The sequence below is a fragment of the Callithrix jacchus genome, chromosome 8 (assembly GCF_049354715.1).
Source record: "Callithrix jacchus isolate 240 chromosome 8, calJac240_pri, whole genome shotgun sequence".
NCBI classification, from domain to species: domain Eukaryota; kingdom Metazoa; phylum Chordata; class Mammalia; order Primates; family Cebidae; genus Callithrix; species Callithrix jacchus.
This window is the reverse complement of record NC_133509.1, coordinates 99,001,006-99,014,035: the sequence shown is the minus strand read 5'-3', so window position 1 is coordinate 99,014,035 and position 13,030 is coordinate 99,001,006. Positions and strand designations below refer to the sequence as shown.

The 13,030-nt window shown below is 42.1% G+C and overlaps 1 protein-coding gene across 4 annotated transcripts in view; it reads left to right on the top strand.

The window, feature by feature from the left end:
- The window catches only part of LOC118144961 (uncharacterized), a 56,921-nt gene that overhangs the window by 25,126 nt on the left and 18,765 nt on the right, over window positions 1-13,030 (top strand). For all 4 annotated transcript variants that reach the window (XM_078335105.1, XM_078335106.1, XM_078335103.1 and 1 more), the window contains one exon: window positions 1,636-1,892. In XM_078335105.1, coding sequence (XP_078191231.1) covers window positions 1,636-1,892 — 257 coding nt within the window. The remainder of the gene's footprint in view (window positions 1-1,635; window positions 1,893-13,030) is intronic.

Genomic DNA, 13,030 nt, shown 5'->3' with positions numbered 1-13,030 from the left:
TTGTGTATTAATTTCTATATAACAAGTGAACATACTGAACAGTTCTAACATCACAAATATCCTTCAGGTAGCCCTTCTGTATTCACATCCACTTCCTTGTCACTTCCAACTATTGACAACCTCTAATCTCTTTTCCATTTCTAAAATGTGAGTTCAGAAATGTTATATACTTGGCTGGGCCCGGTGGCTCACACCTATAATCCAGCACTTTGGGAATACTGTCTCTACTAACAATACAAAAACTAGCCGGGCGTGGTGGTGCACACCTGTTATCCCAGCTGCTGGAGGAGCTGAGGCAGGAGAATTTCTTGAACCCAAGAGACAGAGGTTGCAGTGAGCTGAGAGCATGCCACTTCACTCCAACCTGGGCAACAGAGTGAGATTCTGTCTCAAAGATAGATAGATAGATAAAATGATTGGTCTTCAAACAGCCTTTGCTGCTAGGAAATACAGTTTCTAATTAATGTAATTTTTTGTCAAATACAAAATGTTTCTGAACTTTTTCTTGTTATCAAGCTGGTAATCTTTTACAGTGTCCCAAATTTGTTTGCTTTTTTTCTACTCTCTCTCTCTCTTTTTGTTTTTATATTTTATTGCATTGTTTTGGGGTACATGTGAAGAACATGCAGGATTGTTGCATAGGTACATACATGGCAATGTGGTTTGCTGCCTTCCTCCCTATCACCTATATCTGGCATTTCTCCCCATGTTATCCCTCCCCAACCCCCCATTCCCCACTATCTACTCTCTTACTAGTTCTCCAGATTACATGCAGACTCTTAAAAAATTTGAACTAACAAATTAAATTGACCGGGCGTGGTGGCTCATGCCTGTAATCCAAGCACTTTGGAGGCCAAGGCGGGCGGATCACCTGAGGTTGGGAGTTCAAGACCAGCCTGACCAACATGGCGAAACCCCGTCTTTAAAAAGAAAAGCAAATTAAATTGAAAGTTAATAGCAGGATGGGTGCAGTGGCTTACACCTGTGATCCAGCACTTTGGGAGGCCAAGTCAAGTGGATAATTTAAGGTCAGGAGTTCGATAGCAGCCTGGCCAATGTGGTTAAATCCCATCTCCACTAAAAATACAAAAATTTGCCAGGTATAGTGGCATATACCTGTAAGCCAATCTACAGAGGCATGAGAATTGCTTGAACCCAGGAGCCAGAGGCTGCAGGGAGCCAACGTCACAGCACTGTACTCCAACTTGGGCACCTGTCTCAAAAAAAAAAAAACACGTTAATAGCAGCAGAGCAAGGTGGCTTATGCCTATAATCCCAACACTATGGGAGGCTGAGGCAGGAGGATCTCTTGAGCTTAGGAGTTCAACACCAGCCTGACAACATAGTGAGAACCTGTCTCTACAAATAATCATTTAAAAAATTAGCCAGGTGTGGTGACATCTGCCTGTAGTCCCAGCCGCTGGGGGAGGCTGAGATGGGAGGATCACTTGAGCCTGGGAGGTCAAGGCTGCAGTGGGCTGTGATTGCCACTGTACTCCAGACTGGGTGACAGATTGAGACTGTGCCTCAAAACTAATAAATGTTTTTAATTATTAAACTTAAATGTGACTTAACATCATGAAGTTTTTAAAAACAAAATTACAAATGATTTTAACACTTTCCCTTCCTCATTAGCTAAGAAATCTTCAGAATAAACTTTTCATAAAAGAAATTTCACTGCAAAAGTTAAAGACTGAGCTAGAAAGTTACAAAGAAAATAATGTGCAACAGTCGTTCCGGATAATGTCCCTGAAAGATAGTATCAAGGACCTACAGGAACTTACTGCTTCTCTAACCAGAATTAAATATTTGAGAAACACCAATATTCAGAGTCTTGAAAGAGGCAACTGGGATTTAACTGAACGAATTATAGAACTAGAACACTGTCTAAGGTAGGAAATTTTCCAGTTTGTTTTCAAACATGTCTTTGGTTGTGAGCTTGCAAATAGCATATGAACTCCATAGTCCTGATTGATCACAGAATTTAAATCTGTAGAACTTCACTTAATACCTGACCCAAGATTATTACATTTTTTAAGAAATTTTTTTATTGAGGTATAACTTAAATACCTCAGGCCGGGTATGGTGGCTCATGCCTATAATCCCAGCACTTTGGGAAGCCAGGACTGGTGGATCACTTGAGGTCAGGAGTTTGAAACCAGCCCGGCCAACATGGCAAAACCCTATCTCTACTAAAAATAAAATTAGTTTGGTGTGATGGTGTGCACCTGTAATCCCAGCTACTCTCCTGAGGAGGCTGAGGCAGGAGAATCACTTGAATTCAGGAGGTGTGTGACTCTGTCTCAAAAAACAAAATCCCCAGCCTGACCAACATGATGAAACCCCATCTCTACTAAAAATACAAAAAATTAGCCAGGTGGGTGGTCAGCACCTGTAATCTCAGCTACTTAGGAGGATGAGGCAGGAGAATCACTTTAACCCAGGAGATGGAGGTTGCAGTGAGCCAAGATCGTGCCACTGCACTCCAGCCTGGGTGACATTGCAAGACTGTCTCAGAAAAAAAAATCCAATTTGAGATATATCTTACATACCTCAAGATTCAATTTAATGTGTACAATTCAGTGGTTGTACAATCATCACCACTATCTAATTTCAGAACAATTTCATCACACCCAAATGAAACCACATGACCATTGGCTGTCATTCCCCATTTCACCCTCCCTCATCTCCTGACAATTTACCACTAATCTACTTCTGTCTCAGTGGATCTGCCTTTTCTGGACATTTGCCTCTCCTGGACATATGAATACAGTCATAAAGTGTGTGGTCTCTATCTGGCTTCTTTCAACGTTCATCCATGTTGCAGCATTAATCAATATTTCATTTTTTTTTTTTTTCAGACACAATCTGAGTTTGTTTGCTTTTTTTCTTTGAGACGTGGTCTTGCTCTGTAGCCCAAGTTGGAGTGCAGTGGTGAGTTCCTAGCTCTCTGTAGCCTCAAACTGCTGGGCTAAGTAATCCTTCCACCTCAGCCTCCCAAGTAGCTGTAACTATAGGCATACACCACCATACACCCTTCTAATTTTTTTATTTTTATTTTTTGTAGAGACAGGGTCTCTCTATGTTGCACAGGCTGGTCTTGAACGCCTAGGCTCAAGCAATCTCCCACCTCAGCATCCCAAAGTTTTGGGATTACAGGTATGAGTCACCATGCCCAGCCCATATTTTTAATAGCTGAATAATATTCCATCATATGAATATACCACATTTTGTTCATTTATTTATCTCTTATCTCTTAATGAACCTTTGGGTTGTTTCCATTTTTTTGGCTTTATGAGTAATGCTGCTATGAACATTCTTGTACAAGCTTTTATATGAATATATATTTCTTTTCTCTTAGGTATATGCCTCAGAAGCAAAATGGTTGGGTAATATAATAAATCTATATTTAACCTTTTGAAGTTATTTTTGAGAAATTGTCAGACTGTTTCCAAGGCAGGTGTACCATTTTACATTCCCACCAGTAATGTATGAGGGTTACAATTTCTTCACATCTTCACCAACACTTGCTATTCTTTGTTTTTGTTTTTGTTTTGAGATGGAGTTTCTCTCTTGTTGCCCAGGCTGGAGTGCAATGGCCTGATCTCAACTCATCACAACCTCTGCCTCCTGGGTTCAAGCGAGTCTCCAGCCTCAGCCTCCCAAGTAGCTGGAATTACAGGCATGTGCCACCACGCCCAGTTAATTTTGTATTTTTAGTAGAGAGAGGGTTTCTCCATGTTGGTCAAGCTGCTCTCAAACTCCTGACCTCAGGTGATCTTCCCACCTTGGCCTCCCAAAGTGCTGCGATTACAGGTGTGAGCCACCCCCTGTTCAAAACAACAGGTCTGTTTTTAAAAAAGGCCTGTTTGGCTTTTTAAAAAAAATAGTTGATATAATTCTAGTAGATATGAAGTGGTAACTCATTTTGCCTTTAATTTGCATTGCCTTAATGATTGAAGATGTTGAGTGATTTGGTTTGAGTCTGTGTCCCCACTCAAATCTCACGTCAAATTGTAATCCACAGTGTTGGAGGTGGGGCCTAGGGGGATGTGATTGGATCATGGGAATGGATTTCCCCATTGGTCCTATTCTTGTAATAGTGAGTGAATTATCATGATATCTGGTTGTTTAACAGTCTGTAGCACCAAGCCAGGAGCAGTGGCTCACAGCTGTAATCCCAGCACTTTGGGAGGCCAAGGCAGGTGGATCACTTGAAGTCAGGAGTTTGAGACCAGCCTGGCCAACATGGTGAAACCCTATCTCTACTAAAAATACAAAACAAATTAGCTGGGTGTGGTGGCAGGTGCCTGTAATCCCAGCTACGTGGGAGGCTGAGGCAAGAGATTTATTTGAACCCAGGAGGTGGAGATTGCAGTGAGTTGTGTGATTGAGATCACACCACTGCACTCCAGCATGGGCAACAGAGTGAGACCCTGTCTCAGAAAAAAAGCGTGGGGGTTAGCACCTCCTACCTCTCTGACTTCCTTCTGCTCTGGCCATGTAAGACATGCCTGCTTCCCATTTTTCTTCTGCCATGATTGTAAGTTTCCTGAGGCATGCCTAGCCATGCCACCTGTACAGCCTGCAGAACTGTGAGTCAATTAAACCTCTTTTCTTTGTGAATTACCCAGTTTCAAGTATTTTTTTTACAGCAGTACAAGAATGGAGTAATATAGAAAATGGGTATCAGGAGGTGGGGCATTGCTGTAAAGATACCTGAAAACGTGGAAGCAGCTTTGGAATTGGGTAACAGGCAGAGACTAGAACAATTTGGAGGGCTCAGAAGAAGACAGGAAGGTGAGGGAAAGTTAGAACTTCCTAGAGACTTGTTGAATGTTTTTGACCAAATGCTGATAGTGATAATGGACAAACATGACCAGGCTGATGGAGGTCTCATAAGGAGATGAGGAACTTGTTGGAAACTAGAGCAAAGGTCACTCTTGTTATGTGTTAGGAAAGAACCTGGCAGCATTTTGCCCCTGCTGTAAGAAATCTGTGAAACTTTTAATTTGAAAGAGGTGATTTTGGGTATCTGGCAGAAGAAATTTCTAAGCAGCAAAGCATTTCAGATGTGGCCTGACTGCCTCTAAAAACCTATCACATGCATGAACAAGGAAATTACCTGAAACAGGAACTTATATTTAAAAGGGAAGCAGAGCATAAAAGTTTGGAAAATTGGCAGCCTGGCCATGTTGTAGAAAAGAAAAACCCATTTTCAGAGGAGGAGTTGAAGGATGTGGCAGAAATTTGCATAACTAAAAGGAAGGGGAGTACCCTGAAGTCATTTCAGAGACCTTCCTGGAAGCCCTTTCTGGTCACAGGTTCCCAGGCCTAGAAGGAAAGAATGGTTTCAAAGGCCAGGCCCAGGCCTCTGCTGCCCTGCACAGTCTCAGGTGCAGCTGCTCCAGCTGAGGTTCAGAAGGCCCCAGGTACTTAGGCTGCTGCTTCAGAGGGTGCATCCCATAAACCTTGGTATCTTCCGTGTTTTACAACTGCAGGTGTGCAGAGTAAACAAGTCGTAGCTTGGAAGCCTCCGCCTAGATTTCAGAAGATGTATGGAAAAGCCTGGATGTTCAGGCAGAAGTAGTCTGATGCAGAGGGAGAGTCCTCATGAAGAACCTCTACTAGGGCAATGCAGAGGGGAAATGTGGGGTTGGAGCCCCTACAGAGAGTCCCCACTGGGGCACTGCCTAGTGGAGCTGTGAAAAGAGGGCCGCCATCCTCCAGACTCCAGAATGGTAGATACACTGACAACTTGCACTGTGCACCTAGAAAAGCCACAGGAACTGAACACCAGCCCTTGAGAGCAGCCATGATAGCTGAGCCCTGCAGAACCACAAGGGCAGAGCTGCCCAAGGTCTTGGGAGCCCACCCTTTGCATCAGTGAGGGCTGCAAGTGAGACATAGAGTCGAAGGAGATTATTTTGGAGCTTTAAGATTTAATGACTGCCCTGGTGGATTTTGAACTTGCGCGGAGCCTGTAGCCTCTTTCTTTTGGCTTTCTCCCTTTTGGAATGAGAGTATTTACCCAAAGCCTGTATTTCCATTATATCTCGGAAGTCAACTCACTAACTTGTTTTGCTTGTTTGTTTGTTTGTTTGTTTCAGACGGAGTCTCACTCTGTCACCCAGGCTGGAGTGCAGTGGCGTGATCTCAGCTCACTGCAATCTCCACCCCAGGTTCAAATGATTCTGTCTTAGCCTCCCAAGTAGCTGGGATTACAGGTGTCTGCCACCACACCCAGCTAATTTTTGTGTTTTTAGTAGAGGCAGGGTTTCACCATGTTGGCCAGGCTGGTCTCGAGCTCCTGACTATAAGTGATCTGCCCACCCTGGCCTCCCAAAGTGCTGAGATTATAGGCGTGAGCCACCACACCCGGCCTTTTTTTTTAATTGAGATGGTGTGTTGCTCCAGTTGCCCAAACTGGAGTGCAATGGCACAATCTCAGCTCACCCCAACCTCTGTCTCCCAGGTGCAAGCAATTCTCACACCTCAGCATCCCAAATAGTTGGGATTACAGGCATGTGCCACTGCATGTGGCTAATTTTTGTATTTTTAGTAGAGATGGGGTTTCACCGTGTTGGCCAGACTGGTCTCAAACTCCTGACCTCAGATGATCTGCCCACCTCAGCCTCCAAAAGTGCTGTTATTGCAAGTGTGAGCCACCATGCCCAGCCAGAAGTCACTAGCTTGTTTTTGTTTTTATAGGCTCATAGGCAGAAGGGACTTGCCTTGTCTCAGATTAGACTTTAGACTTCGAAGCTTTTGAGTTAATGCTGGAATGAGTTAGGACTTTGGGGGACTGTTGGAAAGGCATGATTCTATTTTGAAATGTGAGAAGGACATGAGATTTGGGAGGGCCAAGTGGCAGAATGATAAGGTTTGAGTCTGTGTCCCCACCCAAATCTCATGTCAAAGTGTATCCCCAGTGTTGGTGTATCCCCAGCCTGGTGGGAGGTGATTGGATCATGGGGGTGGATTTCCCCTTTGATGCTGTTCTCATGAGTGAGTTCTCATGAAATCTGGTTATTGAAAAGTGTGTAGCACCTCTCACCTCACTCTCTTCTTTCTGCTTCTGCCACATAAGAAGTGCCGGCTTCCCCTTTGCCTTTTGTCATTATTTTAAGTTTCCTAAGGCTTCCCCAGCCATGCTTCCTTTACAATCTGTGGAACCATGAGCCAGTTAAACCTCTTTTCTTTGTAAATTACCTAGTACGAAGCAAGCCTGCCTTGCTTTCTTTCTTTCCTTTCTTTCTCTATTTCTTTTCTTTTCTCTTTCTTTCTTTCTTTTGCCATCATTTAACAGCAACAGCCTATGGAAAAGCATTTCTTTATAGAAGTGCAAAACATCAAGATGAGATTTGGGTGGGGAAAAAAAGTGTAAGAACAAACTAATACATTGAGCATCTTTTCATGTGCTTCTTGGCCATGTGTATATCTTCTTTGTAGAAATATCTATTCATATTCATTGTCCCTTTTAAGCTTGGTTGTCTTTTTATTGTTGAGTTGTAAATATTCTTTATATGTTCTGGATACTGGACCCTTAATAAGTGTATGATTTGTAAATATTTTCTCCCAATTGGTGGGTCATCTTTTCACTTTTCTAATAGTGTCATTTCAAGAAAAAAATTTTAATTTTGATGGAGGGGTGTGTGTGTGTGTGTGTGTGTGTGTGTTTATTTGGTGTTATAGCTGAGAAATTATTGTCAAATCCAGGATCATGAAAGATTTATGCCTATATTTTCTTTTAAGAGTTATAGTTTTAGGCCAAGGCAGGTGGATCACGAGGTCAAGAAATCGAGAACATCCTGGCCAACATAGTGAAACCCTGTCTACACTAAAATACAAAAAATAGTTGGGCATGGTGGCACACACCTGTAGTCCCAGCTACTTGGGAGGCTGAAGCAGGAGAATTGCTTGAACCCGGGAGGCGGATGTTGCAGTGAGCCAAGATCATACCATTGCACTTCAGCCTGGTGCCTGGTGACAGAGCAAGACTCTGTCTCAAAAAAAAAAAAAGTTATAGTTTTGGCCGGTCATGGTGGCTCACACCTATAATCCCAGCACTTTGAGAGGCCAAGGCCACTTGAGGCCAGGAGTTTGAGACGCGCCTGGCCAAAATAGCAAAACCCCATCTCTACTAAAATTACAAAAATTAGGCTGGGCACGGTAGCTCATGCCTGTAATCCCAGCACTCTGGGAAGCCACGATGAAAAGATAACTTGAGGCCACGAGTCCGAGACCAGCCTGGCCAACATGGTAAAACCCTGTCTCTACTAAAAATACAAAAATTAGCTGGGTGTGATAGCACACACCTGTAATTCCAACTACTTGGGAGGCTGAGGTGGGAGAATTGCTTGAACCCAGGAGGCAGAGGTTTCAGTAAGGCAAGATCATGCCACTACACTTCAGCCTGAGTGACAGACGAGACTGTGTCTAAATACAAAAGCAAAAACAAAAACAAAAAAATAGCTGAGCATGCTGGTGCACACCTGAAGTCCCAGTTACTTGGAAGGCTGAGGCAGGAGAATTACTTGAACCCAGAAGGTAGAGGTTCCAGTGAGCCAAGATTGCACCACTGTGTTCCAGCCTGAGTGACAGAGCAAGAGTCAGTCTAAAAAACAAAAAAAGTTATAGTTTTAGCATTTACATTTATGTCTTTGACCTCTTTTGGCAAATTTTTATATATGATGTGAGGTAGGAGTCCACATTCATTCTTTTTCATATAAATATCCAGTTGTCCTTAGCACCTCTGTGGAACTGTCTTGGCACTCTTGCCAAGAATCAATTGACCATAAATTTATGGGTTTATTTTTGGGCACCTAATTCTCTTTCACTGGTCTGTATGTCTTCCTTATGCCAGCACCACACTGATTTGCTTAATGTAGCTTCGTAGTAAGTTTTGAAATGGGGAATTGTGAAAAAGTCTAACTTTTTTTCATTTTTTTCAAGACCATTCTGGCTATTTTGGGTCCCTTGTTTTTGCATATGTATTTTAAGATCAGATTTTCCAGCTGGGCATGGTGGCTCATGCCTGTAATCCCAGCACTTTGGGACGCCAAGGTGGGTGGCACCTGAGGTCTGGAGTTTGAGACCAGCCTGACCAACATGGAGAAATCCCATCTCTATTAAAAATAAAAAATTAGCTGGGCATGGTGGCACATGCCTGTAATCCCAGCTACTTAGGAAGCTGAGGCAGGAGAATTGCTTGAACATGGGAGGTGGAAGTTGCAGTGAGGTGAGAGTGTGCCATTGCACTCCACCCTGGGCAACAAGAGCGAAACTCCGTCTCAAAAAAAAAAAAAAAAAGATCAGCTTTCCATAAACATGGAATATTTTTTCATTCATTTAAGGAATAGTTTTTCATTTATTTAAGTCTTCTTTCATTTCTTTTTCTTTTTGTTAGAGACAGGGTCTCACTCTGTTGCCCAGGCTAGAGCACCGTGGCCCAATCATAGTTCAGTGTAATCTTGAATTCCTGGACTCAAGTAATCCTCCTGCCTCAGCTTCCCAAGTAGGTAGGACTACAGATGCATGCCTCCATGACCAGCTAATACTTAATTTTAATTTTTTGTATAGAATTGAGGTCTTGCTTTATTACCTAGGCTGGTCTCAAACTCCTGGCCTCAAGCACTTTTACTGCTGTGGACGTCCAAAGCACTGAGATTACAGGCATGTGCCACTGCACCCAGCCTCTTTAAATTGTTTTAAGATTGTTTTGTAGTTTTCATATATGGTCTTACATTTCTTTTGTTAAATTAATTACTGACATTTTATTCTTTTTATGCATTATAAATGAAACTATTTCTGGATTTCATTTTTTGATAGTTTATTTTTAGGGAGTGTATCAGTCTGTGTCCTGCAAGCTTGCAGAACTCATTTATTAGCTCTAGGGTTTTTTTGGTATGTGTGTGTGGATTCCTTGGGATTTTCTCCATACAAGACCATGAATCTGGAAAGATGTGGTTTTTAAATTTTATTTATTTATTTATTATTGTTTTTGAGACAGAGCCTCACTGTTGTCCAGGCTGCAGTACAGTGGCACAGTCACGGCTCACAGCAATCTCTTCCTCCCAGGCTCAAGCAATTCGATTCCCCTGCTTCAGCCTCCAGAGTAGCTGAGATTACAGGCATGAACCATCATGCCTGAGTACGTTTTGCATTTTTTGTAGAGACGAGGTTTTGCCATGTTGCCTAGGCTGGTCTCAAACTCCCAGGTTCAGGCTATATACTTGCCTTGACCTCCCAAAGTGCTGGGATTACAGGTGTGAGCCCCCACACCCGAACATTGTTGAGTGTTTTTAATTATAAAAGTGTGTTGGATTTTTTTGTCCAATGCTTTTTTTTCTTTGCATCTTATTGAGTTGATCATGTGATTTTATCCTTTATAAAATTTGTTATTCTTAGACTTACTGTCTTAGTTAGCGTACAGAGGGAAGAGATATTCGATAATGTGTCCTCAGTTGATAGAAGGAGAAGCAAAGTCATTAAATGTTCTCTCTTATAATATGAATAATATTTGAGAAACTCACACAATATGAAAAGCTATTCTATTCAGACGTGCATAATAGTGTAGCCTATTTCTATTTTGGATTGGTTAGTATATATCATGTCATCTCATAGTTTGGGGTTCTTCTGGGTCTTGCTTTTCTCAAAACACTTTTATTTCTTTTGCTCTATTTATACCAAATCACTTTATTTGTTTGTTTTTTGAGTTGGAATCTCACTCTGTCACCCAGGCTGGAGTGCAGTGGTGCAATCTCAGCTCAGTGCAACCTCCGCCTCCCAGGTTCAAGTGATTCTCCTACCTCAGCCTCCCAAGTAGCTGGAATTACAGGTGTGTACCACCACACCTGGCTAATTTTTGTATTTTTAGTAGAGATGGGGTTTCACCATGTTGGTTAGGCTGGTCTCGAACTCCTGACCTCAGGCGATCCACCCACCTCAGCCTCCCAAAGTGCTGGGATTATAGGTATGAGCTACTGCCCCGGCCCACTTTTTAAAAGAAATTACATAGCAGACTAAAATTTAATAAAGAAACAAACCTTTACTCAGACTGAGATATTAGTTAAACTTAAAAGGCTGAAACCAGGAGAATGGGGCTTTTCTTCTGGTTGTGCAGAGAGTGTCTAAATAAAGAGAACTGACAAAGGTGAAGTGAAAGACTAAAAGCAATTTATCATTCAAATATCTTCTCAGTGTTAAGCAAGCACATGAAGTTGGCTATAGCTTGACCCTTAACAGCTAATCAGGTAAACTCTTCAACACAGTTTTGAACACAACATAGTACACTACAGACTTTTCGTTTTTGTCCTCAGAGCTAAAGAGAAACAATGGCTATATGGCATACTATGAGGATTAATTTTATATGTTTACTTGATTGGGCCATAGGGTGCCCAATATATGGTCAAACATTATTCTATGTGAGAGTGTTTTAGCTAATTTTAACATTTAAATTGGTATACTAAGTAAAGCAGATTATATTCCCTGTTGTAGGTAGGACTCATCCATTGAGTTAAAGGCCTGAATAGAACAAAAAGATTGATCCTCCCCCATGTAAGAGAGAATTCTTCCTGCCTGATGGCCTTCAAAATGGGACATCAGCTGTTACACTGCCTTTTCATTCAAACCACTGGCTCTTTCTGAGTCTTGAGCCTGCTGGCCTTTGGACTGGAACTACACTATCTGCTCTCTTGATTTTCAGGCCTTCAAACTTGGACTGGAACTACATTACTGGTTCTCCTGGGTCTCTCAGATCCCAGCAGATCTTGGGAATTGCCAGCCTCCATAACTGCTGAAGCAGTTCCTTTTTTTTGAGATGGGATCTTGCTGTCACCCAGCCTGGAGTGCAGTGGTGCAATCATGGCTTACTGCAACTTCAAACACCTGGGCATAAGTGATGCTCCTGCCTCAGCCTCCTGAGTAGCAGGGACCACAGGCACATGCCACCATGGCCAGATAATTAAAAAAAAATTTGTGTAGATACAAGGCCTTACTTTGTTGCCCAGGCTGGTCTTGAACTACTGGGCTCAAGCGATCCTTCCACCTTGCCTCCCAAGGTTCTGGGATACCAGGCATGAGCCACAGCACCCAACCAAAAGTCAGAAGATAACTGAATGACATCTTCAAGTGCTGAAAGAAAAATTACTGACAACCTAGAATCTATACTCAGTGAAATGATCCTTCACAATTGACAATGAAATAAACATGGTTTCAGAAGAAAAAAAAAGAAAACATTTATTGTCAGAAGAACTACACCATTAAGAAACACACCAGACAATTTTTTAGGATGAAGGCAAATGATCCTTGGTGGCTATAGAGAACTGTAGGGTAGATTAAAAAGTAAAGGAAAGGTAAATGTGTGGATAAATAGAAATTAATACTGACAGTTAACAAAAAAAACCCTATACAATTTATAATATATGAAAAAGTAAAATAACAATAGTACAAGGGCAAGAAATGGTAAATGGAGTTACACTATCATAAGTGTTTAATTTTGGGGGTATCACAAAAGTATTAAAGTAGAATGTAATAGGCCAGGCGCAGTAGCTCACATCTGTAATCCCAGTACTTTGGGAGGTTGAGGTGGGCAGATCACTTGAGGTCAAGAGTTCAAGATCAACCCTGCCAACATGGTGAAACCCCACCTCTACTAAAAATGCAAAAATTAGCCAGATGTGGTGGCACATGCTTGTAATCCCAGCTACTCAGGAGGCTGAGGCGTGAGAATTTCTTGAACCTGGGAGTTGGAGGTTGCAGTGCGCTGAAGTCATATCACCACACTCTAGCCTGGGCAACAGAGTGAGACTCTGTCTCAAAAAATAATAAAGTAGAATGTAATAAATCAAATATGCATTATGTAACCACAATCCAGCTTAACAACTAAACAATAAAAGATATTAAAAACAACATGGAAGAAAAATGAAATAAAAAACTGTATTAATGCAACTCTGAGCACAGTGGCTCATGCTTGTAATCCCAGCACTTTGGGAGGCTAAGGCAGGTGGACCACTTGAGGTCAGGAGTT